Here is an 11,210-nt window from a genome sequence, read left to right as displayed (position 1 = left end):
AATTTTATAAATTCCAACACTTATCCCACTCTTGTTTTAAATTAAATGTTTTATGTATTGAAAAAAATAATATTTTATTTTGAAGTATATCTGCTGTTGGCAATTTTTCTGAAACTATTACGATATTAGTCGAGACTAATGAGACTGCCCACTTTACGTGTAGTGATTGATGTAGTGATTGATTTTATTCAGAAATATTTTAAAGTTTTTGTTTGAGAGAATCGATGCTCAAACGGAAATTCAACGAGTTAATACTAGAATCGTAACAGTCGCCAATCAGAAGTTTAACAAACATTTCCATGTTATATCTGAAGAAAATGAGAAAATAAGATTATATAATAATATTATAGAATAAGACTTGATTGTAATTTCGTTTTGTAAGAAAAGATTAGAGAAGTTTTGCGAAATATCCACGTATTTGAGTGGAATAATAACGCTAAATTATTTCGTAAAAAAATAACGACTGTTACTACAACATTATTTTTTTAGACTTGCGCTATCTTTCATGGTATATTAGGGTTCGTCATATCGAAAATACGCTATGAAAAGTGAAAAGTCTCTAATCACATTGTCAGTAACAGTAATTGCTATTGCATGGTGGAATCGTTGTAACGTCAAGATTGACCAAAGACGAAACATATCGTTGAAAAATGCATGCTACAATCGGCGATAAATATAATGCTGAGTGAGTCGATACTCGTCAGACACGCTCGTATCGCAATTGTCACCTTATTACGTAAGGTAACATTTAATAGCTACGGTGACGCAAAACGCGACTCCTTCTTCCCGTGTACATAACAGAGTTTCCAACCTCGAATGCATGTCTAGCTTTCCGAGCTTGGTCGTATTTGCAGCTTGGCTGTGGCAACAATATGCTACGCTACACGTAGAGCGAGATGAAAATGTTCATAAATCATTAATGAGGTCTGCTACGTTTTGCAACGTTTGAATATACTCGTTAGAGTCCGCACCGCATGTGCTTTTCTTTATGTAGCGTATTTTGCGTGTTGCAGAGTGCAAGTTTGTCATGCCTGCTGCTTGTTACGACTCGTATCGTTTGCTTTTCCGCTCGATGATAGATATCATACTATTTTCCATGCATATTTTGCCAACGTGTAACGTGTAGCGTGATCCGGTCGTAGCAATCGTAGCAATGCGAGCTCTTCTTTTCACTCTCCATCTACATAATCGCGCCTTACATCAATCATGCCATATGTGTCTATATCTTACTCATGACGCCAAATCTGCAACAACTCTTGTTTTGTAACATGCCAGATAACATATGTTACAGTCTGCAAAGATAAAGGACAAAAAGGAAAATCGATACAAGAAAATATGTAAATATGCGATGCGGTGCAAGCTTAACGAATTATCTCTAAAAAGAGGAAATATAAATTTTTCGCAATCGAATCGTATAACTAGACCTCAGATTTTAAGATTTACATTTGCATGTCTTCTCGTGCGGTATAGCGTGTTGTCAAGATTTCAAGATTTTGATTTTGTTGCTTCAGATTCTTTAAATATAAAAACGCATCGGTGCAACGATCATTTACATTGTTATGTTTCTATACAACATGTAATTGTATAAATAGTTTAAAGAAACACTCATTTGTTTTAAATTTTTTTAAATATAATATAATATTTTAAAATAGATAATATTTTTTAAAAATAAAAATAAAAATGTTTAATTGTAATCTAAAAGTTATATATGTTAAAATGTGAGAAAATTAGAGAAAAGAAAATGACATGTGAGGTTCGGGGACAGAAGTATCCTAAAAAATCGTTTGTGTCGAATAGGACATAGTTGACACGAATGTCCGGTAATTTAGAGAAACTAGGAATGCTAAACGTGTTCTCGAAGTTTTAATTGTTTCATACACTCAGAACTCGCTTTCTGTGTCCACCTAGCCTCGAATTTCATAATGCGCGTGGTCGCTATTGTCTATAGAACTCCCATTAAATGGACTGTCATAATATTCGATTTTTTAATTGGAAAATCGATATCTAAATCCTACATCAGAAGTCACTTGCGAAATAGAGTCGGCCTTCTCCACATTTTTCTTAGCTCTACTCGCATTAATTGTGGAGCTGACAGTCCGGCATTAATTTCTATTTACAGTAAAATGTTTCTCATAAATAGGCTATTATATCCATAATTTTTTGTTTTTATTTCTGTTGTAACGTTACTCTCATTTTCTATAACAGATAATAAACGCTATTAGACAATAGGACTCTTGTATCGATAATAGTGAGTACTAACAATGATGATAGTAATCGTAATATGATGATAATAGTTTTAATAATATAATATCGACAATAATAGTATATATAGTTTAGTCTTAGTGTGTGTGCGCGCGCGCGCGCGCGCGCGTGTGGTGTGTGTGTGTGTGTGTGTGTGTGTGTGTGTGTGTGTGTGTGTGTGTGTGTAGACTCTCCAGATTATAATAATACAAGTTTTATTATATCTTTATATAATCAATCGTTCGCGCGCGCGCGCACGCACACACACACACACGCGCGCGCGCGCGCGCGCACGCCATGTACATACACTATCATATGTGTATGTATGCATATGTATATGTATATATGTACACACACACACACACACACACACACACACACACACACACACACACACACACACACACACACACACACATGTATATATATAAACATACATTTTACAATAATTTACGGTAATCGAAATAGCGTAAATTTCTACATTCTCTCTCCTATTATTTTTTCTCAATATTCTCATTTATAACACATTCTCTCTCTCTCTCTCTCTCTCTCTCTCTCTCTCTCTCTCTCTCTCTCTCTCTCTCTCTCTCTCTCGCTCGCTCGCTCGCTCGCTTACTCGCCCATGCCAGTTTTACATAGTGTTGTTCTCAATCCCGTTGCACACTTTGAAAGCGTTTTAGTGATATCACAGTGATTTCATTGCTCCAATATCATCAATAGAGTAAAAGTTCGCCGGCGACTCTGGCGCACGAATTCGTCGTAATACATCCGCATGATAATCGCGATTGCTCGTTTCGGACCCGAGTCGTCCAACGAGCGCATAAATCCGGCGAGGCGATGACGGGAACATAAATCTCGGTCGACACAAACGACCTCTTCGTAACGAGCACGGATAACATTTAAAAAGGTACGGTGAAATATGAGCTAAAATTATTCAGAATGCGCAAGCATAGAGCGGATTTATGTTAATCCAATATTCGAAATTAACGTAATGTCCATTTATCTCGAGTTAATTAATTAGATGGATTATAATAATATATTATTCTTTTTCATCGATTCTATTTGATATCAGTCACGATTTATTAGCAATTGCAACTTTGCTTCTGAAACATAGACAATTATTTTTCTGTCACAAAAGAGAAATAAAAGTTGTATTAAACTTTCCTTTTTCTCCTTGGTAGCAAATAATAATGTGATACTATTTTATTTTTTGAAAAAAATCATTTATCAAACTGTTTAAAGTAAGGCAATATATTATCTATTTTATAACTAATTATAACTAATTTATTTTATAAACCCCCATGAACCAACCAATACCAATGAATACCATAATTTAAAAGCTATTAAATAATTTTAACACGCTTGGCGTATGGGGAACGCGAACGATGCATTCTTTCTTCTTTCGGGTGACATTTCTCATTATTCCGCAGCGAATCGACTGTCGCGCGTACAACTGCAGCGAAACGAATTTCCTTTACACTCGAATAATCCGGAACGTCATCTCTCATTCGTTGTACATACGCGTACATGAATGTGTACGTACGTGTGTGTGTGTGTGTGTGTGTGTGCGCGCGCGCGCGCGCGCGTGTGTGTACCCGATTCGCATAACTATAAAAATTCCTTCATAAGGTCGATGTGGTTCTTTCGAAAATTTGGGACTTTGTGCCAAATAAAAAGGACCCGCGCGACCGTGCGCGCGTATCAACGATGATATTTCATACGCGCGGTCTCGATTGTAAAATAAAAACGGCGTTTTATCGCCGATATAAATTGCGGGTCGCGTATTACGAGACGGTGCTCTGAGTCGTGCGCGCGTTTCAGTTCGATCGGCGAAAATGCTTAATCCGCAGGGAGCGGTGGGGCAAATGAAATCTGAGTTTCGAGATTTGTGTTCCCGGGGGGGGGGGGAAACGATCGCGCGGTTCGTTCTCCACCACGTCGCATTTCCTATCATTCCTTTCCATTCTTTCACGAAGAATAAACTTTCCCGCCTCGCTGAATTACTCGCGACTGGAACGGACGGCTCGAAGTCGGCGAATTGGCGTGAATCAGCATTAATTCCTTTCCTCTTCTCCTGGGAAAATCCAAAGTGATCCTTCTCTCTCTCTCTCTCTCTCTCTCTCTCTCTCTCTCTCTCTCGCTCTCTCGCTCTCTCGCTCTCTCATTAGATTTATGCGCGTGTCTGATGATGATACGGATGTAGTGACGATTTCGCGCGACGCGAGGACCATCACCGTCGGCATATTGGAAATAACAGATAAAGTCAATCGTTGGATCCCTACTTTGATTAGTAATATCTAATTAATATTTAGGATATTAATAGTGGTGATAACAGAGTAATGTAATATAATAATGTAATAATATACACGCGCGTGTACAATTAATGTCGATTTCAAGTGCATTCGCATTGTATTGTATAGCGCTTCGCGAGTGGCGTGTTGTGCATCATATTGGAGTCAGACTGCACAAATGTAACCGAAACGATCATAGGAATACGTAGATCGTTGCAATCGTTACGGTTCTCATGCGGATTACGATAGCTTAATTTCAAAATCGTTACTGTACATTATATTGTTTAAAGAACATCGTTTATTACGTAAAGTAGATAACTGACACACATAGAGATTTTCCGAAAGACTTGTTTGCAAAAAATCTTCACCACGCCTAAAGCGACTGGTGTTACACATATTAATTGATGACAATTGGTAAACGGTCATAATTCTTACACGCTACTTACATTTATCTCAATCTTAATGATTTTATAGTATTTCATTGCACGGCCATTTATATTTTACTCGCTACATGTTCGCTTTACGTGTTCAAAGTCATTCATAGTATTTCATTCCTCGGTAATTCATTCGAATCGATGTGTTCACACTCGTATCTCGCTCTCGATATCTTCTCTCGATATAATCAACGAAATTAATAGCGTATAATTATAGCATAATTCAATAATCCTTTCTGCCCGTCTAGGATTTGTAAAGACTGAAATATTCTAAATGAAATATTTTTAGTCTTCGTTCAATTATTTCTTAGAATTACATCACTAATTGTTCACGTCGGAAAATTTTATCTTTAAATAGCCTTTGGCTCTTATTAGGAAAAAGTTATAAATTATGACAACACACGATATATAGAATAATAGCTAGTTTTGGAGTTATAATTAAAAATTATAAAAAAAGAATAAATTATACAAATAAAATCAAGAATGTATTCATTAAAACAAAATAAAACATTTAAAAAGCAGGACATGTTAAATAAGTATAGCATTCAAGAGTTATTTTATGCTTATATATCTTGCATGAGACAAGTGTGCTGATTTCTAGGTTAAACAATTGATTTATATATCACATACGCGAAATGTTAAATAAAAAAATCTTTTTGTTTTGAATTTTGTACCGTGACAGAAGTAGAGATTATATAATTTTTATTTAAGTGAGGAAAAAAATTACATTAAATTATATCAATACGAAATAGTTTTATTGAACAAAATATGAATTGAAGATACGTCCTAATGAGTTGATGAATGGTGAAGAATATTTTTTATTTCTCTCCAATTATCACTATTAATATTATGAAAAATGGAAGAATTACATTTTTGTTTCTATTGAAAGAAATATGACGATCAACGTAATGCGATTGTGTTTAAATTTCCATCGAATACATTTCATCGACTTCGCATGATCTCATCCACATATTTGTCGTATAGCGGCCTGACGCAAATAACCACAGCGGGTCCAACGACCGCAGCGTTTCTGCAATCGATTGCTATATACTATGGAAACACGCGTCTCTTTTCTCCCATAAATTTCCTTCTTTTTCTTTCAATAAAAAGAAAAGCAAAGTGAAGCAATAAGCGCGTGCTTATTGATCTCGCTATGCTAATAATCTGTCGAACGAATGCCACAATCTTACCAACGAATTCCATATTGGCTCCCTTATATTCAACCATCCGTGATCACTTATGAATTATTCTTTTTTCATCAATCATCACCTTATCATGAGATTAGAGGAAAAGGAAAAAAAATTGTAAATAAAAAAGAAGCAATAACAAAAGAGAGAGAGGGGGGGGGGGAGAGATGTAGGGGAGCAGAGAAATAGAATAAGAAAATAGAATAGATTAGATTAGAGAATCTGTAATACTCTAGTACTCTCTCAGAAATGTATAGCACTAAACAGATTATAGAGCAAAATTATATAACAAAGAGAGAAAATGTAATAGAGCACTTCTATAAATTATATTTTAGTAAATTGAATATTAAAGTACACATTAAAAATAGTTAAAGATGTCGAACAATATGAGCAGCAAGGAGATTAATGCTAACGACAGCTGAACGACGTTCTGAGGGAGTCTCAGAAAGTTAGACAGGAAGTAAGAAGGGAAAAGCGTGTGATGGAGAGCGAGACGCGAGAACACACGTATGCACGCACGCTCATAGATAGGCAGATAGGCAGGCACGCTCTTAAACATCACGGAACTAGACGCACGAGATGTGCGTTTATCGATTTATCGTTGTGGTGTATTGCGCGCCACGTACGTGCGTGAGCGCGTACATTTCAATGTAACACGCTTGTATTGGGCGCTGTATAGGATTTATGATGCTGGAATTTTTTACTATTTCTCTCTCTCTCTCTCTCTCTCTCTCTCTCGTCACAAGATGAAACGCACCCAAAATCGGCCAAGAGGAGCGAGCTGAGACTGTCGCTTCACAAATTTTGGGAGAAGGAAGTCCCGGAATCTCGCATTATGACTCTCTGGAAGAACGTGCCGCGAAGGTCTCGGTGATTTAATGAAACGAAATGAGGAATATTGTCACCCGGTTGTGTTTTCGCAGAATGGCGAGCACAGGTGTGCGATACGTCGTTCTCTCCTCTTTTCAATCTCGCGACATTCCCTTTCCGCGTATGATCATTTCGCGAGAGTCTCGTTCGTAGGAGCATCTGTTTGCCGGCAGATACGGGATTTCCGGAAATCCTTACGGAAATAATATTTCTGTCTTAGAAGCGATCTCACTAATTGGCGGATCTATTCTATACCTCTTCGAGAAATAACGCTCGCTTTCGATCATTTCGTCGTTCGTTGCGCTGCGCTTTTCCGATATTGTGCGTTACACATCGGTCACATCGGTATAGAATACATTCGCTGTGTATCGAGCAAATATAACCAAAGTGAATTATGATTAACGCGCTGATCAAAAAATTTTTGTTAATGACGGAAAATAAATTTGAGTAATGGGATACCGGTATATATATATATATATATATATATATATATATATGGCTTTTTTTTATCTTCATCTAGATTTGCATTTAATTTTGGACCCTGCGACGCGCAAAGTGATTATTCATCGCACATTGGACAGCGTGCGTACGCTCGCGTTCGCACATACGCACATACGCACATACGGACAACGTGTAATCGAGAGCACAATCTGCGATTGATCGTTTCGCGCCGATTTACCCTTTCGCGATATTTCGTTCAAATGAATGTTCGTTTTCGAACGAACGAAAGACTGATGATTATTGCTGTATAATTAGGCTGCAACAGAAGAATCTGCCTGGTGAAAAAAAATCTTTTTGCTTTTGTACGAAGAGAACACACTGTATGAACACACCACATATGCGCGCACCAGCAGCATCCTACACGCACCCATACACCCTACTACACGTACGTGACAGAATTATTAAATCCTATATATATGCGTAATCCTTCGTTAAAAGTAACATCAGAAGACTCTCACGATTGAAACGCCGGACGTTTAGGGAGGAGCCCTTTTACAGACTCACGACTTATAGACGCACGATTATCTAATTAGTAGGAAACATATTTTATATCCTCTCGCATTCTCATTTATTTGTCAGTAGATCTGCCGCGACGCGATCTTCGATACTAACTGGTGTTCACGTGGCCGAGCGGTCACGGTGTTCGTAGGGTAGTCTCCTTCCTCCTTCGAACGTCGTTATTCTCCTCACTGCCGTTATCGCGCAGTACAACGATGCGTGCGCATTATCGAATGCCCTCCAAATTGCATCCTGCGCGCGATTATGCATTCTCTTCCGCGATAACCGATCGCGTTATACTCAGGTGGCGCGCAACCGCGCAACCTGGAATTTGCAACTCGACCGAGTATATTTACGCAAGCGCCTGCATGCAACGGTTGCATACGTATACGTATACGCAACTTTGGATTGTCATGCCTTTCGTAAACGTGACCAAGAGATTAGGCACGGAAATAGTGTTTCCCATCCGTATTAGCCGGCACTGCTACGCTTTTTTCACGGTTTTTCACCGCTATTCTCTACTCTTTTATGAAAGAAGAATGGCCAGTAAAAAAAATATGCGCGGAGATGGAGGAAGGAGCGATATGCTGCCTCTTGGTCTTCGAAGTGACTCGTTTTGTTTCTGTTAAGGTATGTCATAAACTCAAGAGTAGTAATCCACACTCGGCGGATCGTGTGGTTCCCTTGGCCAGCCAAGCAAACAGCGTACTTCGTTGATCTGTCACATGCAGCACGTGTACAAAGTTCGTATCGGTTGTGTAAAGGTAGCAGTTCCGATCTTACTCGTTACGGAGAGCTCGATAATTTAACGGATGTTCCTCCTAGAGTGATCAAGTCTCCTAGTGATCTTATCTCTCGATAGAAATTCGAGATTTCTCGTTCTTTGCTCGCTCTATTTGGGTCATTTTGTAACGTAGAAAGAAAAAGAAAATTTTCTTGAAAGTTTTGACAATTTCTTTTAAAATTTCTTCCCTGGGATCAATTATGGTTATTCTTTTCTAGCATGTTCGTTTTTTCAGGGTAATACGTTACACGATTTGATTTGACGATCGCAAGGGGAGTTTTCGATTTTTTTTTTCTTTTTGGAAGATAACAACAATCCCGAAGGAATAGACAAACTCGGGGACGTGCCTCGTCTCTGAACATTCTTCGCACGTGCGATTCCGCAGTTTCCGCAGCGCTCTCGCTTTGTATTCCGAAAAAATCGACTGGAAAAGTTCTTTCGTCTGAAATGCTAACTTCTCGTCTTGTCGTCGCCAACTCCCCGCGTATTTCCGCGATTCCATCTTTCGCAAGTGTTTTCGCGACACTGTGTGAAAAATTCCACGCGTTCCTCTTATAATTAAAGTTTCCCTTGAGAATAACTCGAGGAAATCGGATCGGCTATCGCGCGACTCGCGATCGAGAAGTCATCCTCGGGGTACTATCGGGGTACTTATTCGCATACCCGAGGGCGGAATATATGTGGTTGTCGCTAGCGTCCCTCTTGGTCGACGCTATACTGTATTGCTCATTTAAACAATATTCGACGAAAAGCACGGCGGAAGTCCTTGTTAAAGACCGTGTAGATGAAGGGGTTCAGCGCCGAGTTTGTATAGCCGAGCCAGAAAGCGATTACGAAGGCCTGCGAGGGTATATCGAAGTCAGGGAAGAGGGGTTTGACGATGTAGAGGACAAAGAAGGGTAACCAACAAGCGATAAAGCTGCCCATTATGAAGCCCAGTATCATCGTGGCGCGTTTCTCCTTCTTTCTCGCTATTCTCCTCTTCTCTCTTTCCGGATCGCGCTGCTTCATCGTCTTGCCGTCGCCGCCGGACTCGTCTTTGCCCGCGTGTCGCCCCCCGTCGCCGTGTTCCCTCTTCAACTTACCTACGTGCTTACGGCCAAAGATCGGTTGACACAGCCGTAGCTTGAGCGGTTTTACCACCGCGCATCTCGACACCACACCGCTATCCGACGACGAGGGATCAAACTCCGACACCATGTCGACGTCGATGCCAACGCTGGGCGCTCGGCATCGCGGTGGTACATTCTGGCCTCCCGATTGTCCATCCCCGTTCACCGACAAGCTTGCCTTCAAGTTGCTCTTTTGTGCCGGCACCGGTATACTCACCTGTGACAAAACATTCGTGTGCGATTTACCATATTATTATCTTAGATATTTTCTTTCTTTAATTTGCCGCTGCTTGCTTTGCTCTTCTTGTAAAATATGAATTTGATGATTTTTCAATTTTCTTTGCAAATAACTTTCTGTTTCTACTTAACGAATTTGAATAAAAAATTATTTATTTCTCTCTTGAATTAAATCCGCTTGAACTTTCTATAAAATTCTATTAAATTTAAGTTATAGGCAATCAAGAAAGAAATGCCCGCTGTACGTTTCGTGTATATACATGATATTACAATCGCCATAGTCAGCAGAGTTTAGTGCTGTGTGAGCATGTTACTTTATCTAAACAGATTCTTTGCAGCTTTCCAGATATACGGTATATTATTATGTACTCAGCTCTTTTAAGATAAGGTTTTGAAGTAAATTTGTGAAGCATGTTGAAAATAAATTCACCACAAAATTTCGTGTAATCCATTCGAGTTTTTGCTGATCATACTTTTGAATTTTTTTTAATACAAAATAAAAGTTAATTCGAGCAATATTGTGAAAATTTAAAGAAATAAAATATAACGGAATGTGCTACTGGATTGTGTACGAAATCAAAAACAAATTCATACGTATATTAAAGTTAATTAGGTCTGTATGCAAATTTCTTCAAATCTTAGAAATCTGATAGAATTGCACGTTACGTGCGTCCGTTCTTGTGTACACGCGATGTATGATTTTCATACGAACAGGCAGGATTGTCATGAGACTCTTTGACATGCAGCTGTTATACGAAGCCTGAGGTAACAAAGGCGGGCGTGTTCTAGCGCTCAAGTTTGAACGAGAATTCGCGTAATTGCGCGACAGTCGGAATGAGAAACTCATCCCCGTGCAATTATCTCCTTGCCTCGGCATAAAACTGTATTTTCGTACGTAATTACAAACGCAACTTCGCTCAGGCATACGAATTTTCCTCAGTGCACACCGCTGCATAATCTTGACAAACGAATAAGGTCCATTCTTGCGACGTGATTTAATGCTTGATACAAAAAACGATTTATTCTTTACGAATTGGCATAATGGCAATTAAGAA

General features: G+C 38.8%; 1 protein-coding gene and 1 long non-coding RNA gene across 4 annotated transcripts in view; one reads left to right on the top strand and one right to left on the bottom strand.

Moving 5' to 3' along the window:
* Octalpha2R (alpha2-adrenergic-like octopamine receptor) overlaps positions 1 to 11,210 on the bottom strand; it is a 104,204-nt gene that overhangs the window by 5,033 nt on the left and 87,961 nt on the right. Inside the window, exon 3 of the mRNA XM_011631251.2 lies at positions 1 to 10,135. This exon is cut by the window's left edge and continues 5,033 nt beyond it. Within this exon, the coding sequence (XP_011629553.2) occupies positions 9,533 to 10,135 (603 nt within the window). The 3' untranslated portion in view covers positions 1 to 9,532. The remainder of the gene's footprint in view (positions 10,136 to 11,210) is intronic.
* LOC105422040 (uncharacterized) overlaps positions 1 to 11,210 on the top strand; it is a 132,724-nt gene that overhangs the window by 63,791 nt on the left and 57,723 nt on the right. The gene's annotated exons all lie outside the window — the stretch shown is intronic.

Source organism: Pogonomyrmex barbatus, unplaced genomic scaffold (genome assembly GCF_055798465.1).
Source record: "Pogonomyrmex barbatus isolate J1 unplaced genomic scaffold, ASM5579846v1 scaffold6, whole genome shotgun sequence".
NCBI lineage: Eukaryota > Metazoa > Arthropoda > Insecta > Hymenoptera > Formicidae > Pogonomyrmex > Pogonomyrmex barbatus.
This window is presented reverse-complemented; position numbering and strand designations above follow the sequence as displayed.